The following is a 25,828-nucleotide window of genomic DNA, read 5'->3' on the forward strand; positions in this document are numbered from 1 at the left end:
CACAACACGGACACAACATCGCCAACAGTGCAGTGGGAGGCTCTTAAATGTGTACTGAGGGGGGTTTTTATCTCCCATGGGACACGTCTTAAGAAAGATAGGACGGATAAACTAACAAATCTGATCACCCGGCTAGACAAGGCGGAGCAAACTAACAAAGCGAAACCTACGCAGGATCAGGGCGCAGAGATCTCAGACCTACGTCAACAGGTGTTAAAAATATTAGATAAAAACCACTTATGTATGAGGGACAAATTCAAAGGAAAATTTTACGAATATGGCAACAAAAGCGGATCGTGGCTAGCACGGGCCTTAAATCCTAGGGGCGGCCAAAACTATATATTTGCGATGAAATCAAAAGAGAAAGGAAAAGTACATGCGACAAAAGACATCCTAAATTGTTTTCAGAGCTACTATAGCGCCCTATACAACATAGACAACCCAGTAGATCAAGGGGAGATTGACCAATACCTACAGGCACACACCCTGAAAACAATACCACCAGACCAAGCGCAGACACTAGAAGATGATTTCAGCGAGCAGAAAGTCACCAAAGAAATCAAAGAGCTAAAAATAGGGAAAAGTCCAGGCCCTGACGGCTTCACCCCTAGGTTTTACAAAGCCTTTTTAGATCTCCTAGCCCCACTTTTAAGCAAGGCCTTTAACACAATCTCCTCCCCCCCCCAAGCCATGCAGGCTACCATCACGGTTATACCCAAACCCAGCAAGGACCCGATGGCATGCGAAAACTACCGCCCGATCTCCCTGTTAAATATTGACACAAAGATCTTCGCGAAAGTTATCGCTACGCGCCTCAGACCAATAACCAGGGAGATCATTAACAGAGACCAAGTAGGGTTTGTCCCTGAAAGAGAAGCCAGGGACAACACCATAAGGACACTCTCTCTGATAGAAAGGGCAAAAGAGACAGATTTACCACTGTGCTTGCTATCAGTCGATGCCGAAAAGGCTTTCGACCGAGTTAACTGGTCGTTCCTAGAAACCACATTGAGTCGGATAGGACTGGGCAATAGATGTAGACAATGGATTATGGCCCTCTATAACAAACCCACAGCTCAAATAAGAGTTAATGGCACGCTTTCTAATCCAATTAACATAAAGAATGGAACACGCCAGGGATGCCCCCTATCCCCGACACTGTATGCACTAGTAATGGAACCGCTGACTAACGCTATTAGGGAAAACATAGAAATAACGGGATACAAAGCCATGGGGAACGAGCACAAAGTAGCATTATTCGCGGACGACCTCCTGATCTACATGACAGATCCCAAGAAAGGTCTGCCCGCTACTCTGCGAGAATGCGAAAAATACAGTTGGGTCAGCAATTTTAAAATTAATATGAACAAATCCGAGATACTAAATATTACTATCCCAGAAGAGGATATCACGCAACTAGCACTAAAATTCCCCCTTAAATGGCGAAAGGACCAAATAAAATACCTGGGGGTGGCTATATCCTCGGAGTCCGAGAAACTATTTGGACTAAATTTCGATCCCACCCTAGCAACCATCACAAAAGATTTGGAGAGATGGAAAGCAACGAATCTATCGTGGTTAGGCAGAATCAACGTACTCAAAATGAATGTCCTGCCCAGACTCCTCTCTCTCTTCCAAACGCTACCCATAAACATATCAAAAGACTATTTCATTAGATTTCAAAAATTAACAACCCGCTTTATATGGAAGGGATCTAAACCACGCCTCAGCTACAAACTTCTGACACAGCAAAAGACCGTCGGGGGTTTGGGGCTCCCAGATTTAAGGCTATACTATAGAGCTGCAATATGTAAACTAGTACTAGATCTCACACGGAAGGGACCCACAGAACACTGGGTTGAACTAGAGCAAACAACCAAATACAAGGCATATTCTGGCTAAAGGGAGTTCTAGGGAGATGTGGTGTAAAGGTCTCTCCCCTAATGAGCTCAGTACTGAAAATATGGGACGGGTTTGCAGTTAAATGCGGACTGGTAAGGGTGCCAGGACCATGGACGCCCCTGAAAGGGAACCCGGACTTTCCCCAGGGAGAAGCCAGGCTGCCCTTGCTGGAGAGACTGGGACTACAGTGCCCTAGAGTGCGTGAGATTGTGGACAAAGACGGAAACCTGCGAACAGAGGCATTTCTGGGAGAGGGGGGACCGTGGGCAGGCACGTGGTTCCAATACCAGCAAATTGCTCATTACATAAGAACCTTGGGTCCGACAACCAAACTGACATCTCCATCGACCCCCTTTGAGGAGCTGTGTGAAGCGCCTCAGAAAAAGAAAGGCGAGATCTCTGCGGTCTACAGCATATTGGTCGCTGAGGAGGGTCGGGACGCTGGAGGGGGAGTCAGGAAATCCTGGGAGAATGAGCTGGGGCGAACCGTGCCAGACGAGGATTGGATGAAGGCCTGGTGCCTGGCGCATAAGATGACAGTTTCAGGTAACCACCAAGAATTAAACTACAAAGTGCTCACACGATGGTACCGCACCCCGGTACAACTAGCCAGATACTACCCAGGTACCTCTGACCAGTGCTGGAGATGTCAGATGGAAACGGGGACACACACACACACATCTGGTGGTCGTGCCCTCAGATATTGCCACTCTGGAGGGAAGTCGAGAGACTACACAACGCTCTAACCAGAGGTTCTCTGGCTTTCACTCCTGAAATCGCCCTCCTGTCCATCCTACCCGGGTCGATAGGGACTAACAAGAAAAGGATTCTCCGATTTTTCCTATTGGCAACAAGGGTTATAATTCCCCGCCTCTGGAAATCGCAAACTCCACCCTCCAAGCTGAACTGGGTAACAGCTTTAGATAAAATAAGTCATATGGAGGAGTTGAGAGCCTGCGACGAAAATAAATACACATTTTATCATGCGATCTGGGAACCATGGCTGACATTCCGCAAGTCAGCAGACTTTGACGGATGGCTTCAGAGGGGCGAACTGCCCAACCATTAACGAGTTCAGGGGCGAGTGGCCGCGCCGAGACCTAAAGGGGTTGTCCCGCGAAACAAAGTTGGGGTATACACTTCTGTATGGCCATATTAATGCACTGTAATGTACATTGTGCATTAATTATGAGCCATACAGAAGTTATTCACTTACCTGTTCCGTTGCTGGCGTCCCCGTCTCCATGGTGCCGTCTAATTTTCAGCATCTAATCGCCCGATTAGACGCGCTTGCGCAGTCCGGTCTTCTTTCTTCTGAATGGGGCCGCTCGTGCCGGAGAGCGGCTCCTCGTAGCTCCGCCCCGTCACGTGTGCCGATTCCAGCCAATCAGGAGGCTGGAATCGGCAATGGACCGCACAGAAGACCTGCGGTCCACCGAGGGTAAAGATCCCGGCGGCCATCTTCGCACGGTAAGTAAGAAGTCACCGGAGCGCGGGGATTCAGGTAAGCACTATCCGGTTTTTTTTTTTAAACCCCTGCATCGGGTTTGTCTCGCGCCGAACGGGGGGGCTATTGAAAAAAAACAAACCCCGTTTCGGCGCGGGACAACCCCTTTAAGGCATTGCGAGGCTTTAACTATCTATCTACCCCTCTATTCTACTCTACCTACAACCACCCGCTTTTCCCATATCTCTCTTTACATCTCACTTCTTTACCCATTCTTCCCTATACCCCCCCACCCCCCAAGATTAAACTGATTAGATTTGCCATCAGAATACTTAAAGCTACGTACAGATCTGACGGGCACCGCGCCCTGGCCAACACCCCGGGCGGGTTAACCGCGGATCAAGAAACTACAAATAGATTATGAAGCTATACTGTTGGTTCTGTCTTTTTTCTTTTTCTCTTCTTCTTCTTCCTCCCTCTTCTTTTAGTAGATAAGAATTAAGTTGCAACGTTAGTCATAAAGATTGATTTAGCTGGAGGAGAAAACGGAAGTCAATAGGAGACATTCAACGCATGAAACGAGACCAGATAAGCAGTATATGCTTTATTTTAGTTACAGTTAAAACATTATAAGTATGACACAAATTGACAATGTTGTAAGTTGTATGCCGCAAATAACTCTAATAAAATATTATTGAACAATATGTAGAATGAATGGGGGTCTGGCCATAAAATGTGTATTAAATGTAAAGTGTAAGCACAATAAGAGAAGTTCTGGTGTTTACAATTTTAGGTGACGTGGGATCGTGATGGAGCTGAGTGGGCCTATCAATAACTTGGGGGGCACCATGAGGCCTAATTAATGGCTTGCATCATATAATGGGGCCTTATTAATGACTTGGATCGTATAATGGGGCATTATTAATGTCTCAGGTCGCAGAGTGGGGTCTATAAATTACTAAGGTGGTCCACTGAGACTTTGTTGCCCAAAGGCCATGTAAATCTAGAGCCGATCCTGACCAAGGGTCTGCTTCACTCCTTCCTTGTGCATCCATTCTTTTAATGTTTCATTGGGTGGAGGGTTTTGGGGGTGGGGGACAGGAGAGAGCTTTGTGAACAGAGGAGAACATTGTGGTGGGTCTGATTATGGGTTTTGCAGAAGGGTGGTGGAGAGGGATTGGGGAGGAGAGAGAGCTATAGAGGTAGAGGAGGAGAGGAAGTTTGGGGAGGGGAGCGGTTTTAGCCATGGTCTTCATGTGGATGCAACAAAAGATTATTCTCTGAAGAATCTAAATAAAGAAGACAAACTAATGATGCCAGGCACTGCAATGAAAGGATGAAAATTTTTTCACGACTCCCCTTGGCTCTCAATTGTGATTTTCTGATGAGGGAGGAGTGGAGGGAATTGGGGAGAGGCTTATGGGGTGGGGGGAGTGGAGGCACTGCAAGGAAAGGATGAAAATCTATTCAATCTTGTTTCTCTGCCACGACTTCCCTTGGCTCACAATTGTGATTTCTGAGGGAGTGTGGGGGAGGGGAGGGAATTGGGGAGAGGGTTATGGGGGCAGGTTGTGGGAGGAGGATGGAGAAGGCAAGATGTTTTAGTCATCCTCAAGAATCTTAGGCTTGCCGCAGCAAAGTTGGTTTCTGATGGTTCTGAAAAAAGAAGAAAACAAGCGTGAGAATTTCATAAGAGAAGATTAGTCCTGTGAGGACAGTAGTGACTGGGGAATTGACTTTATACTAGAGAATGGGGGGTTATAGCAAGGGGTCTTGTGGGTACAGAAGCCAGAAGTGCGGGGTCGGAGAAGCGGTGATATATATAAGGCTTCCTGTATTCGATGGATGGGGGAGACGTGTCAGGGGGACGCTGTGTGTTCTGGGCATCGTTCTCTGTACAGATAACTGGTAACAGTACTTAATGGCTGGTAACAATTGCATCACCATTACCTCTAATCTGTACATAGGGGAATGTAGGGGGGAAATAAGGCTTTGCTGACATCGGTAGGTGAAGGTTGTATCCGGAGCCTCCGGCACAGATCGTGCGAAATGTTGGACAAGAGAGTCCTGCATGCAGAACATTTATATCCGGTAAAATGCTGGGCGGGATAACAGGACCGAACAGACCCATTATAGTCAATGGGGGCTGCTTAGCATCAGAGTTCAGTTATAAGATGGAACCTTTTGGCCGGGAGATTCTTTCTTAAGGCCTTTTTACATGCAATGAATATTGCTGAAAATTTGTCCAAACGGCCAGAAATTAGCGATAATACATGTCAAACGCAGACATTACGCACTGTTTATTTGAATGATGGATTTTAGTTTTTTTCAAATCCATCGTTCAGCAGCTGAAAGGCTGAGAAAATCTATTCCATTTGAATGTATTTCACTCATCTTTCCATAGACTGCAGGATATTCTCCCCAAGGCATGCTTATATTAGGAGAACAATGCAATGTGCCTGCGGGTCCTTTTACATGCAAATGAAGATGATAAAGTGTTAATGGCCATTAACATGTTATCCAAATAGATCACTAAATCTTTCAATCTTTTAGTCCTTTGTACGATTATCTGCATGTAAAAGGGCCTTTACTGTTCTCATAACACAGGAGGAATACAGAATCCACAACACAGGTGTGAACATAGCCGAAGCCTGTATTCCATGAACCCCAGAGAAAATAAACTGTAAGACATAAAGAATGAATGAGTCTTGTACTCACCTTTTAAATCGTCTCCATCTGCTATTGTTTTTGCTTCCGAAGAAAAATATGATAAGAAACCAAATATCCAAAAGCAAAACTAAACCATTATATTCTGTAGCCATCCCTGACATACTGCGAACTAATGATGTCATGTGTTGTAATGATTGTATATTATATCCCCATCATGTCCGTCCCTTGTCTCTGAAGTGTGATTTCTGATGAGGGAGTGTTGGGGGGGATGTCCAGGAGGATGAGCCCAGATATTGGGGTAACGGTCACTACTGCGGGGTCCTACAATGAGATCTTTCTCATCATGTATCCTGCCTCATCCTCCTTATCACCCTCCAATTCCTCATACTCCTCCATGTTTATCCCATCCGTATCCTTCTCCATCCTATCATCGACACTTATTAATCATTAATTACATATCTGTAATCAGGGGCGTTGCTAAAGGTTCATGGGCCTGGGTGCAAAGGTTTATCTTAGGGACCCCCAACTTCTTTTAACTCCTTAACGCAGAGGCGTAACTTGAAGTTCCTGAGCCCCAATGCAAAACCTGTAACAGGACCCCAACTACAATGCTTTATTCATAGTACTGGGCTCCCTATATGGAAAAGAGAAGCCTTATAGGCCCTCTAATGCAATCACATCCTCAATAGTTATGCCAGTGTCTGTAATGTAGTGTAATATGTGATGTCTTTTACAATAAGCCCATTGTAGATGATTCTCTACTTACACACCGATGGTATCGAGTTTGTTAGTTGATGGGAAACTGACATCTTTTTCTTCTGTTTTATCTTCTTCAATACTGAACAAAACATAACATATGTATAATCTAAACATAAATATCTATAATGTCATGTAATACATAGTGTTTATGCAATAAGCCCATTGTAGATGATTTCTACTTACATGCTGGTGTTGTCACATACAGCCATTTTTGATTCCGTCCCAAGTCCGGTGTGCTCTGAACTTTTGTCCTCCTCCTGGACTTCTTCTACTCTACTGAACAACAAATAATATATATATATATATATATGTAATATATGGCGTATTTATACGATAAACACATTGTAGATTATCACTAGAGAGATGGGGTCATTATGCCGCAAGATACTTACTGATCACTGACCGGGGTATTTTCCTCAATTGGCTGTTTTGATCTGCGGAAGACATAACAAAAGAACAATGTAAATATGACATTAACAGGTTAAATAATGGTCACAGGTTAAATAATGGTCAAAAAAGAATATTTATATGATAGAATCTATACAATATGAAGCAAGGAATTTTCTGCAACACCCAATGAGATTGTAGATGATATTTACTGGTGATTGTATGAGGGATTTATTTGAATTATTTGCCTGTCGTGGTTGGATGCTGCTATTGGCTTCTCTCCACTTCTGCATTCCCACTATTATAAGGGTGACTACCCACTACAGTTTTTTTTCCACTGCGAAATTCGCAGCGTTTTTTTTTCTGCAGGGGTCTATGGGACTTGTAATGTTAAAAATCGCGATTTCGCGGTAAATCGCAATTTTGCGCAATCGCGATTTTAACATTAGAAGTCCCATAGACCCCCGCAGAAAAAAAAACGCTGCGAAATTCGCAGTGAAAAACAAAAACTGTAGTGGGTAGTCACCCTAATAGTGTTGTATATGGCCCCTTGCCCTGTGGTGTGATTATCTGATGAGTGGGGGTCATGTCTGGGAGGATTAGTACCGGATATTGTGGTAACACTCAGTATTGTGGGGTCTAACAGCGAGATACTTACATATAATCCATGATGTTTTTGATTTCTATATTGGTGATGTCTTGACCATATACGCGAATACCGTCCTCCTCCCAGCGGACCCTGTTAGACAATAAACAAGATGGTGACAATCTAGGACATCGTCTCGCTACTATAAGTTGTATAATCAGCGCCTGCAATGAATGCGTCCGTGTACCGACCGAAACATCTTTTAACTATCTGTAATGTAATAAATGTTGCCTGTATACAATAAGCACGTTGTAGAGGATTCTCTACTTACTCAACTACGTTATCACATCCACTTTTGATTACATCTTCTTCTCTGTTGAACAAAACATCACATATAAAGAAATTTAGTTCTCGCAGGTGACCAGAGGATAATGTAATAACAGTTAGGCCGGCTTCACACGAGCGTGACACGGCACCCCCCATACTTACCAGCGGATCCGGCATCTTCGCTCTCGCATGACGCTTCCCCGCCCACCGCCGCCGCGTCACATGACGCGGCGGCGGTAGGCGGGAAAGTGTTTTCACGCTATCTTCCGCTGTATTACAGCGGGAGATAGCGTGAACGGACGGCTTCCATTGACTGCAATGGAAGCCATCAGCGCGTACACCCGCGGCAAATAGAGCATGCCGCGGGTGAGGACGGGAGATTTCACGGTGCGGAATTCCGCACCGTGTGCCCTGAGCTATTAAGTTCAATAGAACCTAATAGCTGCGGGCAACGCAGTGGATTTTCGCCGCGAATTACGCGGCGGAAATCCGTTCGTGGGAAGGAGGCCTTAGTCTAAAAAAAAAAATCTATAGTAACATATCACTCACTCACTGACTGACTGACCAAAAGTTCTCCAACTTCCCGATGTCGTAGAAACATGAATTTTGGCACAAGCATAGATTATCTCCAAAATAGGAAAAGCTAATGGGTCCCAACTCGAAATGGCGTCGAAATTTAACGTACATAATCTAAATCACTTCCCAATGTCAGAAACTTAAAATTTGGCACGAGCATTGAATATGTCATAAATAGGAAAAGTTAATAGGTCCCAACTCGATTATTCAATTCTATGCACAAAAGAATTAGCGTCCACATTTTACGTACGGAATCTAATTTTCTCACTTTCCGGTGTCATAGAAACGTGAAATTTGGCACAAGCATTGATTATGTCATAAATAGGAAAAGTTAATAGGTCCCAACTCGATTATTCAATTCTATGCGCAAAAGAAGTAGTGTCCAAATTTTACATGCGGAATGTAATTTTCTCACTTTCCGGTGTCATAGAAACAGGAAATTTGGCACGAGCATTGATTATGTCATAAATACGAAAAGCTAATGGGTCCCAACTCCATTATTCAATTCTATGCGCAAAAGAATTAGCGTCCAAATTTTACATACGGAATCTAATTCTCTCACTTCCTGATGTCATTTTATATAAAGGAAACGTCGCATGGTTACCTCCATGTGGTGTTTCCTGGGTAACGCAGAGAACTATGCAAAATGGTGAACATATGTATTTCCTCAGTATCTCTAAAGTAACCACGACTTCATAAGATTTTCCGTGTGAACATCAGATAAACACCAGTACCAAATTAACTCGGGTGAAGCCGGGTATATCAGCTAGCCATATATATATATATAGCAATGGAATATGTGGCGTATTTACACGATAATCACATTGTAGATTATCACTAGAGAGATGGGGTCATTATGCTGGAAAATACTTACTGATCAGAGACCAAGGAGTTTTCATTAATTGTCTGTTTTGATCTGCGGAAGACATAACAAAAGAACAATGTGAATATGACATTTACAGGTTAAAAAATGGTCAAAAAAGAATATTTATAAGAAAAAAAATTTATACAATATGAAGCAAGGAATTTTCTGCAACACCCCGTCAGATTGCAGGTGAAATTTACTGGTGATTGTATGAGGGATTATTTTTGTATTATTTGCCTGTCGGGTCAGGCGCTGCTATTGGCAGTGTTATATACGGCCCCTTGTCCCTGCGCTGTAATTATCTGATGAGTGGGGGGGGGGGGTCATGTCTGCGGGGATTAGCACCAGATATTGGGGTAACACTCAGTATTGTGGGGTCTTACAGTGAGATACTTACATATAATCCATGATGTTTTTGATTTCTATATCAGTAATGTCCCGACCATACACACGAAAGCCATCGTCCTACCAGCGGACCCTGTTAGATAATAAACAAGATGGTGACAATCTAGGACATCGTCTCGCTACTATATGTTGTATAATCCGCGCCAGGCATGAATGTGTCCCGTGTACCGACCGACACATCATGTATTAACTATCTGTAATGTAGTGTAATAAATGGTGTCCATATACAATAAGCACATTGTAGAGGATTCTGTACTTACACAACGATGTTATCATACTGGCCAAAGTAATTCTTCGCCCTTGTAATGTGTGGATATCCATGATTGAACTAATGGCGCCATGCCTTGTAATGTGCAGCACAAGAGCGCAACCCAACCGCAATACTAATCCATATACTAACATAAGTCCTATCCAGTCATCCCGTGAATGTGTCCTGTGTACCGAGCCGACTCATCAGCTATGTGATATCCAGTGTGTACTGCCATGTTGTATATTACTGTCAGTCGGGAGAATATAAGTCATTATCAATGAACTATGTGTAATGTTGTGTCATATACGGTGTGTACAATAAGCCCATCATAGAGGATGCAATACTTACAGAACGATGTTGGCAGATTCGTCCAGGAGGGGGTCACTAGGACAGGCAGTGATGGTCTCAGGTTCTGCCTTGTCCCATACATAAATATTATATATATAGTGTTGTGTGATATATGATATATTTATACAATAAGCCCATTGGAGATGATTCAGTACTTACACAGTGATGCTGTCGGATGTGTCCATCATGCTGGAATCCTCGAGGCCGGACGGTATCTCATTATCCTCCTCATCATCTTCTCTGTTGAATAACTCATAACATATATATTTATATATATTTAGTTCTGGTGGCTAATGGGGCCAGAGGATAATATAACCTTACATGGAAAAGGAAAATCAGGACTGGTGTATTTTAGGCTTTAAGGAAGCAGTGACTTTTGATATTTTTGCATCTCAATGTTCTGATAGCCATGACTTTGTAATTTTGCCATCAGAGGTCCCATATGGGGTTTATTATAGTGGGATAATTTAAATAAGTTAAGTGCCCCATTTTGGGGTAGATGGGGGTTACTAGTGAACTGTCACTCCTTTCTGCCCTTTTATTAAGAGGAGAATTAAGGCCTCATTAAACCCAATAATTCTCGATCAAAAATCGCTCAAAGCCATCTTTTAAGCAAGAATTGTTGGGTGCACGGACTTTGTACATTTTTCATTAACAAGTTGTTCATCGATCTCTTTCAGCAAGCTGAGAGAGAACGATGAGCCCTATCAGTGCCACGCACTAAGTTCTTAGCGGGATAGCTCTGATACTATTGTTTTAGCTGGTATCCCGCTTAGAGAACACAGCAGGAGTATGCAGAAAACAGCGGTCCAGCTATGTTCTGCATATCCCCCTCTGAGTGCTCAGCTATATACTACTAGCTGAGTGCTCCGTAAACACAACAGGATTATGCAGAAGACAGCACTCCAGCTGTCTTCTGTATACTTCACATGGAGCGTACACCTATATACCAGCTGAGCGCTCCGAGAAGACAACAGCTATATGGAAAAGATAGCGGTCCCACTTGTATTCTGCATACATTTACACACTTATGCAAAGTGAACGCTCAAAACCGTCACCTAAACTGTCGTTTGAGCAAATTTTGAGCAATCATCTTGCCGTGTAAATGCACACAATGATTATCGCTCAAAAGATGTCTTCTGAGCAAAATCGTTGCGTCTAAAAGGGCCTTTAGAAAGGAAAAAACAGCAATTCCTATAACACTAGAACATTAGGATCATCATGCTAGGAGATACTTACTGGTAGTAAACCACGCCGTTGTTCCTGGTGGTCTCCAGCCACCTGTGGGAGAAGAAAAGAATTATTATGTCTGGGAAGAATAGCCCCAGGTATTGCGGCAACAGTCACTATCATGGGGGTCCGACAGTGAAATACTTACTGCTTTTCCAAGAAGTCTTTAAGGTGTCTTTGCGGCAACTCATCGGCACAGATGTTATAATAGGCCGGTAGGGTGTAAAATGTTGCCGCTTCTTCCTCGTGGGTCCTATTAGAGAGTAAAGAAGATGGTGATAATCTAGGACATCGTCTCCCTACTACAGGGTGTATAATTCAGGAACATCAGCGCCCGCCATCATTTTCCAGATACAGGCAGCACTTCTGCTAATGATGGATGAAGAGATGGACGTTAGCGTGTCAGATAAGAAACATCAGAGAACAAACACCCTGCAACCACTGCTGGGAGAACAGAAGCCGGTGGAAGCAGAGGTACGGGCTGCAGAATTTTTCTGTGGCATTCTCTGGGCTGCTCATCCACGTGGAAGCACTCTGAACCAATTTGGTTCTGAACCCGTCCTTGCAGATCACGTACACATACTTGTTTATTTTAAGGTAATTTAGTATGACTTTAATAAAATGTGTTATACATTTGTGTATCCCCTATCCTGTGGACAGAGGAGAACTTTCAATCCTGGAATAACGCCTGGAAGGGTTCGTTCCCATGGCCATATGTGTAAAACGCTGCGTGTATCACATAATAGCCATTGCTGGATTCAGTGGTTGGCCCTGACTTATCATATAACTATAGAGTTTGGTTTGGCTCTTCCTCTTTTGCCATTCTGCTCTTCTTACACATGAATGCTTGGTTTGGCCACTACAGACAGTTCTGGTGACAACGTATCTCCAGGGGGACAAAAGGATCAGGCTTTAACATTCAACATACCTGATCCTTCATTCCTCAACATAATCTGTTGGTAGAAGATCAAAGGGCCCCTATATACAGGTCATCCCACCAAAATTGGCAGGTTTGGATGACTTTAGTCCACTGTGTATGGGGACCTTAAGGATCCCATGTCCTAGTCAACAACTCGGAACTACTAAGTGGTTGTAGAGCAATTTAAGGCCTGCGCCACACAGGCTTATGTACACACAAAATATATATGTGCAATACATAGAGAATAGAACCAATTCATTTCATTGGATTCATTCACATGCCTGTATTTTTTCTGCACATTTCGGTTGCACAAAAAGAATCTCACCGTGCTCTTTTTTTCCTACACATTTGCACTCTAAAAGCCTCCATAGAAGTCAATGGGGAGTGTGCAAATGCATGAGCAATGAACTAGGAGATGTGTAAAACACTGTGTAATTCCACTGAAAAAAGAACCCATTTGGTAGTCATGTGGATCTTCCCTATGGATCATCCTTATGGACTGTTGGTTTTTGGCTCCATTATCCTGGTTTCTATAATAAGTTGGTTGCACCTTCTCACATTTGTTTTCCTGATATCCTTCCATGTATCTATATATCATTCAGGGGTCTTACAAAAGGATACTTACATCTCATCTCTATACATCTGCTTAAAATCCTCCATAATTTTTGTCGCTAAAACTCGCAAACTCTCTCTCTCTCTGCACTATTAAAGAGATAATAGGTTAGTGAGAATCTAGGTGACTGGTCGGCCATTATTATATATGGGACTGGACATTATACACAATACCATAATATCATAATTCATTATGGGCTCTGATCATTTCTGTGGTGCCCCTTCCACATAGTCCGGGCCTCAGACTGATACGTTGTAGCAAAGTAGCAGAGACATTCCTGCAGATGCGTTTAGCTCAAAGAGCATTGCCTAGACCAATACAATGGGGATTGGTGGTACACAGCAAGCATGCATGTCATTGTGTACTCGCAGCACGCCAGCAGTCATGTGACCCCGGCTTACCTATGTACAGCTCTGCAGCCGGTGTATGTAGACAAGACTGTTCTCATTCACCAACAGCAAGCAGAGATATTGCAAATGTTTAAGAGTTCAAACACAAATCTGAAGTAACACATGCAGCTATAGATGTGGTCTCTGTGCGTTCCGGGGGAGGGGATGCTTCTATTTTTTCTGGGCTTGTAATAGTTTGTGATTTTGTATGTTTATTGTTCTTTTCTATACGTAAAATGTAAAAGCTGGCGGCCGTTTAATAAGTAGATCAGATCTAAAAAGAGTTGAACACACAAAGTATATGAGATGCCTGTAGAAAACATCCCTTACTGTATATAGAGAATGACCCTTAAACATTGCCTGTATATTGTGCGCACAACAAGATACAATCTTACCCGTCTTTTTCCGTACAGAATCCTTATTCTTGTCCCCGCCCCGACTACGCCGTTTCTGTGGATTATTGCTGCGCTCTCTTCTGCGTCCAGACCGACATCTGTCCCTATGACTTCCGCCAGATTGCCGGGACTCCATAGAACGAGACGCTCCCGCCTGGAGAAGCAGCAGATTAAAGGTTCTCAATAACAGTTATTTCCCGGAGTATTTATGGACTCATTAATTGCAACCAACAAAGCCTTCAATCCCTTATGGTAAAGCTGCACTTCGCCCCACCCCCCACAAAGTAAAGCACATCTTTACGAGGTCAAACAGTAACGAGTCACACAAAAGTGACCAACAGTTCCAGCAATATAGAAGCGTTGCAGTCACATAAAATATTGCATGTCACTCCGCACTGAAAAACTAGCGAGCTTAAAAGAACTATCCCAATGTAGTGACCCAGTACACCATCCTGGTCCCCTCCATAAATGCCATACATGTTTGTCTTATGTGGATGCACTGTGAGACACTTGCTGTGTCTCGTCATTTCCAGTGTCTGTGTTGCATAGCTGCGGCGCTTGAGAGGTTAACTTTTAATAAAATCCAAAGCATGCATGTAAATGTATCAAGTCGGTCATATCATGTGGTATAAAGGAAGGTATAAATAGGAGTGATTGAGAGCAGGAAAGGAGTTCCATCTTCCAAGGTGTTACATCTTGTCTATTACTTGAGGCACCTTCAGCCTCTTTGTGGTGAAGATGGAAGAGGAGGACAGATTACCTGTGCTGTTTGTGTTTTGGATGTGAGTGGAGTGAGTCCCCAAGATTAAGAGAGAGCATTTGTAAGTAACTACTTCTTCTCAAGACCAGTGCAGAGGTACTAATAAGTTCTCAAGTGCTTCACACAACCTCCCCCATGTGGAGCATTGGTCAGCTTGAAAAGTGCTCCAGTCTCCCATTGACTTCAGTGGGGTTCATTACTCGAAACGAGCTTTGAGCATTACGAAAAGTTCAACTCGAGTACCCGAGCATTTTGGTGCTCCCTCATCTGTAGTAAGCAATTTAGTTAAGGTAGCCTTTAATTGGTGGAATAGGGTAAGGCAGTTCTGAGAATAAACCCAACGTACGACTTGTTAACATAAACCCCAAATATTTTAATTGCATTATGCTTCCATGGATACTGGAAGTTATGCTGGAGAATCACAGCGCAGGCCTGGAAACGCTATGGGGTAATGCTTCCGTTTTGGACGTCTTGGTTTTATACCCGGAAAGTTGACCATACTTCTATAAAGTTGTGTAGACGTTGGAAAGGTTTGTGCAGTTTGGTAGATTTAAGCAAAACATTCTCCCCAAAGAGGGAAATTTTACATTTACAGTGATCCCTCGCTATATCGCGGTGCAATGAATGCGGCTTCAGTGCATCGCAGATTTTAGATAGACCCTATAGAATTCTGCTTTCGCTATATTGTGGAAATTTGCGTACATACAGGAGATACAGTACGCCACTAGCGCTTACCAACGCGAGATTGTACACGGCACACTAGTGGCTGATGGAATGTGTTTTGTATCCTGGGCGCTGATTGGCTCACTGATCGTAGCATGCTGTTCCTTTGTTCGTTGCTTGTAAACTGCCGTAAAATGCGCGTTTTTTCGTCACCCTGTCTCCAAGAAAATATGGAATGAAAAGTGATCAAAAAGTCGTATGTGTTCCAATATGGTACCAATACAAACTACAGGACGTCCCGCAGAAAATGAGCCCCGCACAACTATGTCAACTGAAGAATAAAAAAGCCATGGCACGCAGAAGATGGAGACAGGAAATAATAAAAAAGAAAAAACCTCTATAAGTTTGCTATGGTAGTAATCGTCCGACCCGCAGAATAAAGGTATCAGGTCATTCTTGTTGCAGTTTGTGCGCCGTAGAAACAAGATGCACCGAAAGAGCGGAATTTCATTTGTTTTCCATTTCTCTCCACTTCGAATTTCTTTAAGGTTTTTTGTACATTATATGGTAAATTACATAGTATCATTGGGAAATACAACTCGTCCCGCAAAAACCAACCCCCAGACAGCGAGATCAATGGAGAAATAAAGGAGTTATCATTGTTTAAAAGAGGGGAGAAAAAAACGGAGAAGAGCCTCATCACTAAGGGGTGAAGGGATCCTGTCCGCTGCCTGACCCACCATGAACTAACTTATGGTGCTGTTAAGGCAGGGAGCCGCTGCTGTATTTTGTAGGCCTCTTTCACACGGGCGATAGCGATATCGCCGCTAGAAAATCACAACGACTAGTTAGCCCTTTCTCGCAGCCGTAATCCGACCCGGCCGTCTGCATTCACCCTAATAGCACTCTATTCGCATACATATGATCTTACGCTAACATACGGCAAGATCATGGGGATGTATACCCCTATGCCCTATTATTTGACCCGCAGCGTATTAGAAGACCGCTACGTTATCACGTAACTGGTCATGTGACTCACGTCACATCATCATATGAACCCTCCGGGATACACTATCATCAGCAGACCACCACGTCATCACACGGTGTGATCATGTGAGCGGTGTCATCACGTTACACCATCACATGATCCGTCCGGGACCCATAACCCATCGGGCAACAGCCGCGTCACCACGCGGCGTGATCATGTGACGGGCGTCATGACGTCACGCCGTCACTCCCTTCGGGACCCAGTAACTAACACTGACTCTACAAATAATTGTTGTACTATATATATAGGTTGTGTGTTTGTATTATCCCATGTACTTGATGAAGGCCAACGGATGTTAATGGCCGAAGCGCGTCGTACTAAATAGACTGTGGAACTTTCTTCCTGCTGCCGGAGCAAGAATCTATTTGATACACCTTCTGGGACCTGGGGGCGCCTATACACAGGCGCCCCCCTTGAAGTAAGTCATTAACTATTCACATACCATTTGACTACAAACATCTATAGAGCGCTGAGGTTCTTTTTCTCTCTCTCTCTTTGGTTCATTAGAGTCTATATCACCGAAGCTCCAAAACTGTCTTTTTACCCAGCGTATATGTGTCGCTGTGTATTTCGGTCACATATGTTCCATTTTTGACGTCTCAACGTTTTTACGTGCCGTATATTCGCCCGTGTGAATGGATGCATTGGCAACCGCAGGCTCCGTATATCGCTCGGCTGTAAAAACTTTGACGTTTATGCGCTCGTGTGAATGAAGCCAATGCAGTGTAGTTGCACATGAACAGGGCTTTTTTACCTTCTTGATCCATTCAAACTTCGCGCTATAGTGCAGGACTTTGAAAAAAAACTGCGGGGAAGATAGGATCCCGCCCCGTTTTTCCTGAACGTAGTAGTAACTTTCGCTCTGACCTCTGTGTTATTGAGGCGCTGTCAGTGGGCGCACAATCACTGGACAGTTCGGGGTCCCAAGCGACAGACCCCAGCCGATCGGCTATTGATGACCTCTTCTGAGGATGCAACATCAGTAATATTCTCCCTGGATTACCCCTTTAAGCTGGTAATAGCTGCATTATTATTATACTGTATGCTTAACAATGCTCCTATTTTAAAGGGATGTTCGTATCTACCGCCATTCATGCTTACATTCGGGAAGATGGACAAGCCTTTAGTCATGTGCAGGGATGAGCTGATCTCTTCTGAAGGCTCAGTTCTGGAAGGAGAAGACATCTCCAGAGCATCCATCCTGGAATCCGTGCAGACTCGCCCCGCTCAGGTGAACTACTTGTCTATAGAGGTTTGTGAGTCAGACATGGGCTCCGCTCCTAACAGTCTGCTCTGTGCTGATCCCCCTGATCAGTAATACTGTAAGCCCCCTACTCTTCCCACTGCTACTACTGTAACCCCTTATTACCATGTAATATAGTCTGTATCATGTTTGTATCCAGTATACAAAATATGTAACATCAGTCAGTAATGAAGAAAGCTATAAAACTGTAACAATTGTTTCAGTTACTTGGAAAAGCAAACTAACAAATCCAGAGAGCTAATAGATGATGTCTGGAGTGTGTGCGCCACCTAGTGGTCAGAAAGTGGGGATTTCCAATGACTGTTGCTATTGAACCTAATAGCTTTCCTGCTGCCAGTGCTCAAACGCGGAATTCTACCGCAAAAAAAAATTGCGGCATGGTCTACCTCACTGCGGATTTCCGCAGCGGAAGGTCTCCATTATTATAGTGTTAATAAAGAATGCGAGAATTCTGCAATCACTCGTGGGCATATCAGGCTTTTAAACATAGTACTCCCACGGCGTGAATCCGCGGGCCTTGCAGGATATCCTGCAACGCCCGTGGACATGAGGCCTTAGTTCATGTTGTGGGAAGGTCTTTACCAATATGTAGAATGAATGGGGGTCTGGCCATAAAATGTGTATTAAATGTAAAGTGTAAGCACAATAAGAGAAGTTCTGGTGTTTACAGTTTTAGGTGACGTGGGATCGTGATGGAGCTGAGTGGGCCTATCAATAACTTGGGGGGCACCATGAGGCCTTATTCATGGCTCGGAGGGTATAACGGGGCGTTATTCATGGCTCGGAGGGTATAACGGGGCGTTATTCATGGCTCGGAGGGTATAACGGGGCGTTATTCATGGCTCGGAGGGTATAACGGGGCGTTATTCATGGCTCGGAGGGTATAACGGGGCGTTATTCATGGCTCGGAGGGTATAACGGGGCGTTATTCATGGCTCGGAGGGTATAACGGGGCGTTATTCATGGCTCGGAGGGTATAACGGGGCGTTATTCATGGCTCGGAGGGTATAACGGGGCGTTATTCATGACTCGGAGGGTATAACGGGGCGTTATTCATGACTCGGAGGGTATAACGGGGCGTTATTCATGACTCGGAGGGTATAACGGGGCGTTATTCATGACTCGGAGGGTATAACGGGGCGTTATTCATGACTCGGAGGGTATAACGGGGCGTTATTCATGACTCGGAGGGTCCAAGCGATTCTGACATTGTTTTTTCGCCACATGTTGTACTTCATTTAGGTGGAAAAAATAGACCGATAGAATTTGTGTTTATTTATTAAAAGCGCCAAAATTGGGAAAATTTTGAACAAAAATTGTCATTTTTTCACATTTCCAACTGCAATATCTTAAATATGTGCAAACATAATATAGAAATTTTTGCTAAGATATATATTTCCATCCGTTTACTTTATTTTGGGCGCACATTGGAAAAACTTTCGTTTTTTTTTTTTAACCACTTAGGAGACGTACAAATTTAACATTACTTTTCAGTATTTTGAGGAACACTTTGTTTTCCTACACCAAGCCAAGATTGGAAAGGCTCATGAGTGTCAGAATAATAGATACCTCCACAAATGACCCTATTTTAAAAACTACACCCCTTAGTGTATTCACTGAGGGGGGTCAGGAGTATTTTGACCCCACAGTTTTTTTTCAGGAATTAATTCAATTTAGAGGAGAAAAAGTAAAATTTCATATTTTTGCAAATCTGTCATTTTAAAGACATATTTTTTTCCTATAGTTTACATGAAAATGAGGATTTACACCCCAAAATGGATACCCCTATTTCTCCCGTGTTCAGAAATATACCCATTGTGGCCCTAATGTCCACAACGGGGCCCAAAATGAAAGGAGTAGTCAGTGTCTTTCAAAACAGAAATTTTGCTTGAAGTCCTTTTAGGCCCCATAGCACACATGTAGAGTTCTTGAGCGCCCAAAACCATAGAAAACCCCCACAAATGACCCCATTTTAAAAACTAGACCCCTTAAGGAATTTATCTAGGGGTGTACTGCATATTTTGACCCCACAGTTTTTGAATGAATTCAAGCCAAGCAAAAGGAAAAAAATTGTGATTTTTGTTTTTTTGGCAATTCTGTCATTTTAAAAACAGCTTTTTTTGTACAGCACACATATGAAGGAAGACTTGCACCCAAAAATGGATACCCCTGTTTGTCCCGTGTTCATAAACATACCCATTGTGGCCCTAATAGACTTACAGGACACATGGCAAGGCCTATAATGAAAGGAATACCCGTTGGATTTCAGGGTACAACTGAATAAATTCCAGGCCCCATTGCCCACTTATAGAGCCATTGAGCGGCCAAAACTATAAAGAACCCCCTCAAATGACCCCATTTTGAAAACTAGACCCCCTTAACGAATTCATCTAGGGGTGTACTGCGTATTTTGACCCCACAGCATTTGAATGAATCTAAGCAAAGCAGAAGGAAAAAGTAATGATTTTCAATTTTTTGGGCAATTTTTTAAATTTAAGAACTGTTTTTTTGTACAATGCACATAGGAATGAAGACGTTCACCCCAAAATGGATACCCCCGTTTGTCCCGTGTTCAGAAACATACCAATTGTGGCCCTCATCTACTTACAGGACGCATGGCAAGGCCTATAAAGGAGGGAACACCGTTGGATTTCAGGGCAGAACTGAATAAATTTCAGGCCCCATTGCTTATTTGTACGGAATAAAAATTGACTCCCTTAAAATCCCCCCCCCCTCCCCCCCACACTCCGCACCCTTTTGGCGTTCGCAAATCTTAGATAAAAGTAATAATGTGAACTGTGTGGTATTTCCGAAGACGAGTAATTACGGAGGCTGGTTGAAATGGGCACTTGGGGCAATAAAACCGGTATCCCCCCTCCTCTCATGCTTTTTGGGGGTCATTTCTTGACCTCAGTGGTGGGTATGGGGTGTGAAAAGTGGCGTTCCATGAGTCTCCATAAGCTCACTGAGGTGTGGCGGTCTCACACAGAAGGCGCTCAACAAACTGCTCCTGGAACTGCATGAAGGCGAGCGTTCCCGGGGCTTCTTGTAAATTACGTATTACAGGTAGCGGTCTGAATAACGCCGGGCTAACGCAGTCGTAGGCGGAATCCTCTTGCAGAGGCCCGCAGCGGATCTCATCTGTGAGCCCGGCTGTGACCCTGCGTACGGCCGCGTAATGTACTGCGCATAACTGCCTACTCACACAGGCGGTCATGCGCAATACACCTTTTTTGTTATTTGTATTTCCCGCACCGTCGCTTAGCGATGACGCAGGTACCCGCAGCCTGTATACAACGTAGTTGCGTATGGGCAGCGGGTATATCCGTGACCACGGAGCACAATGGGCTCTATGCTGCGGATAGCCGCGGTAAAATAGAACCTGCTGCGTTCTCTTTCCTGCGAGTGGATTACACAATTCTGACCCACTAATGTGAGCGAATTGTGTAATCCAATGCGATTGATCTGCGTAATACCGCGGATCAGACGCATGCGGAATCCGTAATTCCTATCCGGTCATGTGAGACCGACCTATGTTAGAGCGCTACTTTTTTATTACGTGACCGGCGACCGCTCAACGAGGCCACCCGTCACCGCTCCAGGCTCTCGGCCGTTGGTCGCTGGGAGCAAGGAGATTTTAAGTTTCCTGTGCTCCCCGACTCCTGCGCCTGTGTCCAGCATTTTGCCGGCGGTCGCATGCGCAGAATTCGGGAAAGTTCACGGAGGAGGATCGCGTCGGGGTTCAAATACGGAGCCTCCGGTAAAAAGTTTCATCTCCTCTCACCGATCGCATCGGTGAAGGGAGATGAAACGTCAAATTTTTTTTTTAAAAACTTTTACGTGATCGCAATTATCCATTGTATAACAGTGAACACGGGATCAGGATCCACTGAGGGGGGGGGGGGGGGGGTCAGGAGTATTTTGACTGCACAGTTTTTTTTTCAGGAATTAATTCAATTTAGAGGAGAAAAAATAAAATTTCATATTTTTGCAAATATATCATTTTAAAGATATATTTTTTTCCTATAGTTTACATGAAAATGAGGATTTACACCCCAAAATGGATACCCCCGTTTCTCCCGTGTTCAGAAATATACCGGAGAGGAGAGAGAGAGAGAACCCCCCCCTGAGCACGTTTGGAGGAGAAGGCAGTTACTCGAGATGAGCGAGGCTCGCTCGACTAACTCACCTTACCGAGCGTGCTCGCTCATCTCTAACTGTCATTCTTTGTTTTTAGGGGAAGAATGAACAAAAACAACATTTCCAATAACAGGTATATTAGAGGAGATTATCTGTAACACTAAGAATACAGTCCTGCTTGTTTTATAGACTTACTGTATTACCGTAGGTCCAGGATTGGAGAGCAGCTGTCTGATCCAAAATGTTTAGGCCTAGAAGAAAAAATACAGAACAGGTTATAATGGAGGAAACGGACGACTGCCAAATATATCCTCTACATAATAATCCTATGTCAGGGGTCAGAAACGCTCTTTTCTCCTTAGGGAGAGCAACTATATACTTTTGTACTACACTTTTGATTCCCAGTCATTGTAAGAAGACTTGTATAAAAAGTCCCACTTTGACTCGAAGGAATGCTGCCTTTCAATAGGTGGCACTGTGGAGGATTTATTCCATCTCCCTTATTTATAATCCTATGTCACTCACAGGGAAGACCCCCGGATGTAACACTAGAGGGATGGGGTCATTATGCTGGAAGGTACTTACTGATCAGAGACCAAGGTCTTATCAATTGGCTCTTTTAATCTGCAGAAGACAAAAAAAAGAACATCGTAAATATGAAAATTACAGGTTAAAAAATGGTCAAAAAATATGTATATGAAAGAATCTAGAAAACATGAAGCAAGGAATTTTCTGCAACACCCAATCAGATTATAGGTGACATTTACTGGTGATTGTATGAGGGATTATCTTGTATTATTTGCCTGCCGTGGTCAAACTACTGTACCGCCTCTAGCTTGGATACAAGATGTTATACGGGCAGGCATGGAGGCATGCAATCCCACGATCCCTCGGTCACCCCCAGCGTGCCTCTGCTGCCCCCTGGCGGCCGGCAGTCCCACAATCCCCCCAGCGTGCCTCTGCTGCCCCCTGGCGGCCGGCAGTCCCACAATCCCCCCAGCGTGCCTCTGCTGCCCCCTGGCGGCCGGCAGTCCCACAATCCCCCCAGCGTGCCTCTGCTGCCCCCTGGCGGCCGGCAGTCCCACAATCCCCCCAGCGTGCCTCTGCTGCCCCCTGGCGGCTTGTAGTCACACAATGCCCAGCCCCCCCCAGCGTGCAACACTGCTGCCCCCTGCAGTCACACACTCCCCAGGTCAACCCCAGCGTGCAACACTGCTGCCCCCTGCAGTCACACACTCCCCAGGTCCCCCCAGCGAGCAACACTGCTGCCCCCTGCAGTCACACACTCCCCAGGTCCCCCCCAACGTGCCTCTGCTGCCCCCTGCAGTCCCACGATCCCTCGGTAACCCCCAGCGTTGCTCTTCTGCCCCCTGGCGGCCGGCAGTCCCACATTTCCCCCCAGCGCGCGTCTGCTGCCCCCTGGCGGCCGGCAGTCCCACATTTCCCCCCAGCGCGCCTCTGCTGCCCCCTGGCGGCCGGCAGTCCCACATTTCCCCCCAGCGCGCCTCTGCTGCCCCCTGGCGGCCGGCAGTCCCACATTTCCCCCCAGCGCGCCTCTGCTGCCCCCTGGCGGCCGGCAGTCCCACATTTCCCCCCAGCGCGCCTCTGCTGCCCCCTGGCGGCCGGCAGTCCCACATTTCCCCCCAGCGCGCCTCTGCTGCCCCCTGGCGGCCGGCAGTCCCACATTTCCCCCCAGCGCGCCTCTGCTGCCCCCTGGCGGCCGGCAGTCCCACATTTCCCCCCAGCGCGCCTCTGCTGCCCCCTGGCGGCCGGCAGTCCCACATTTCCCCCCAGCGCGCCTCTGCTGCCCCCTGGCGGCCGGCAGTCCCACATTTCCCCCCAGCGCGCCTCTGCTGCCCCCTGGCGGCCGGCAGTCCCACATTTCCCCCCAGCGCGCCTCTGCTGCCCCCTGGCGGCCGGCAGTCCCACATTTCCCCCCAGCGCGCCTCTGCTGCCCCCTGGCGGCCGGCAGTCCCACATTTCCCCCCAGCGCGCCTCTGCTGCCCCCTGGCGGCCGGCAGTCCCACATTTCCCCCCAGCGCGCCTCTGCTGCCCCCTGGCGGCCGGCAGTCCCACATTTCCCCCCAGCGCGCCTCTGCTGCCCCCTGGCGGCCGGCAGTCCCACATTTCCCCCCAGCGCGCCTCTGCTGCCCCCTGGCGGCCGGCAGTCCCACATTTCCCCCCAGCGCGCCTCTGCTGCCCCCTGGCGGCCGGCAGTCCCACATTTCCCCCCAGCGCGCCTCTGCTGCCCCCTGGCGGCCGGCAGTCCCACATTTCCCCCCAGCGCGCCTCTGCTGCCCCCTGGCGGCCGGCAGTCCCACATTTCCCCCCAGCGCGCCTCTGCTGCCCCCTGGCGGCCGGCAGTCCCACATTTCCCCCCAGTGTTGCTCTTCTGCCCCCTGGCGGCCGGCAGTCCCACATTTCCCCCCAGCGCGCCTCCGCTGCCCCCTGGCGGCCGGCAGTCCCACATTTCCCCCCAGTGTTGCTCTTCTGCCCCCTGGCGGCCGGCAGTCCCACATTTCCCCCCAGTGTTGCTCTTCTGCCCCCTGGCGGCCGGCAGTCCCACATTTCCCCCCAGCGCGCGTCCGCTGCCCCCTGGCGGCCGGCAGTCCCACATTTCCCCCCAGCGCGCGTCCGCTGCCCCCTGGCGGCCGGCAGTCCCACATTTCCCCCCAGCGCGCGTCCGCTGCCCCCTGGCGGCCGGCAGTCCCACATTTCCCCCCAGTGTTGCTCTTCTGCCCCCTGGCGGCTGGCAGTCCCACATTTCCCCCCAGTGTTGCTCTTCTGCCCCCTGGCGGCCGGCAGTCCCACATTTCCCCCCAGCGCGCGTCCGCTGCCCCCTGGCGGCCGGCAGTCCCACATTTCCCCCCAGCGCGCGTCCGCTGCCCCCTGGCGGCCGGCAGTCCCACATTTCCCCCCAGCGCGCGTCCGCTGCCCCCTGGCGGCCGGCAGTCCCACATTTCCCCCCAGCGCGCGTCCGCTGCCCCCTGGCGGCCGGCAGTCCCACATTTCCCCCCAGCGCGCGTCCGCTGCCCCCTGGCGGCCGGCAGTCCCACATTTCCCCCCAGCGCGCGTCCGCTGCCCCCTGGCGGCCGGCAGTCCCACATTTCCCCCCAGCGCGCGTCCGCTGCCCCCTGGCGGCCGGCAGTCCCACATTTCCCCCCAGCGCGCGTCCGCTGCCCCCTGGCGGCCGGCAGTCCCACATTTCCCCCCAGCGCGCGTCCGCTGCCCCCTGGCGGCCGGCAGTCCCACATTTCCCCCCAGCGCGCGTCCGCTGCCCCCTGGCGGCCGGCAGTCCCACATTTCCCCCCAGCGCGCGTCCGCTGCCCCCTGGCGGCCGGCAGTCCCACATTTCCCCCCAGCGCGCGTCCGCTGCCCCCTGGCGGCCGGCAGTCCCACATTTCCCCCCAGCGCGCGTCCGCTGCCCCCTGGCGGCCGGCAGTCCCACATTTCCCCCCAGCGCGCGTCCGCTGCCCCCTGGCGGCCGGCAGTCCCACATTTCCCCCCAGCGCGCGTCCGCTGCCCCCTGGCGGCCGGCAGTCCCACATTTCCCCCCAGTGTTGCTCTTCTGCCCCCTGGCGGCCGGCAGTCCCAAATTTCCCCCCAGCGTGCGTCCGCTGCCCCCTGGCGGCCGGCAGTCCCACATTTCCCCCCAGTGTTGCTCTTCTGCCCCCTGGCGGCCGGCAGTCCCACATTTCCCCCCAGCGTGCGTCCGCTGCCCCCTGGCGGCCGGCAGTCCCACATTTCCCCCCAGCGTGCGTCCGCTGCCCCCTGGCGGCCGGCAGTCCCACATTTCCCCCCAGCGCGCGTCCGCTGCCCCCTGGCGGCCGGCAGTCCCACATTTCCCCCCAGCGCGCGTCCGCTGCCCCCTGGCGGCCGGCAGTC

The 25,828-nt window shown here is 47.3% G+C and overlaps 1 protein-coding gene across 1 annotated transcript in view; it reads right to left on the reverse strand.

The window, feature by feature from the left end:
• The window catches only part of LOC136587423 (uncharacterized), a 69,573-nt gene that overhangs the window by 41,551 nt on the left and 2,194 nt on the right, over positions 1 to 25,828 (reverse strand). The window contains exons 2-13 of the mRNA XM_066585990.1: positions 22,529 to 22,567; positions 22,139 to 22,194; positions 14,069 to 14,222; positions 11,901 to 12,005; positions 10,682 to 11,803; positions 10,523 to 10,586; positions 9,917 to 9,997; positions 9,529 to 9,570; positions 8,083 to 8,124; positions 7,824 to 7,904; positions 7,171 to 7,212; positions 6,962 to 7,054 (exon numbers count right to left, since the gene is read on the reverse strand). Of these exons, the coding sequence (XP_066442087.1) occupies positions 6,962 to 7,054; positions 7,171 to 7,212; positions 7,824 to 7,904; positions 8,083 to 8,124; positions 9,529 to 9,570; positions 9,917 to 9,927 (311 nt within the window). The 5' untranslated portion in view covers positions 9,928 to 9,997; positions 10,523 to 10,586; positions 10,682 to 11,803; ... (2 more) ...; positions 22,139 to 22,194; positions 22,529 to 22,567. The remainder of the gene's footprint in view (positions 1 to 6,961; positions 7,055 to 7,170; positions 7,213 to 7,823; positions 7,905 to 8,082; positions 8,125 to 9,528; positions 9,571 to 9,916; positions 9,998 to 10,522; positions 10,587 to 10,681; positions 11,804 to 11,900; positions 12,006 to 14,068; positions 14,223 to 22,138; positions 22,195 to 22,528; positions 22,568 to 25,828) is intronic.

The sequence above is a fragment of the Eleutherodactylus coqui genome, chromosome 13, assembly GCF_035609145.1.
Source record: "Eleutherodactylus coqui strain aEleCoq1 chromosome 13, aEleCoq1.hap1, whole genome shotgun sequence".
Classification (NCBI taxonomy): Eukaryota; Metazoa; Chordata; class Amphibia; order Anura; family Eleutherodactylidae; genus Eleutherodactylus; species Eleutherodactylus coqui.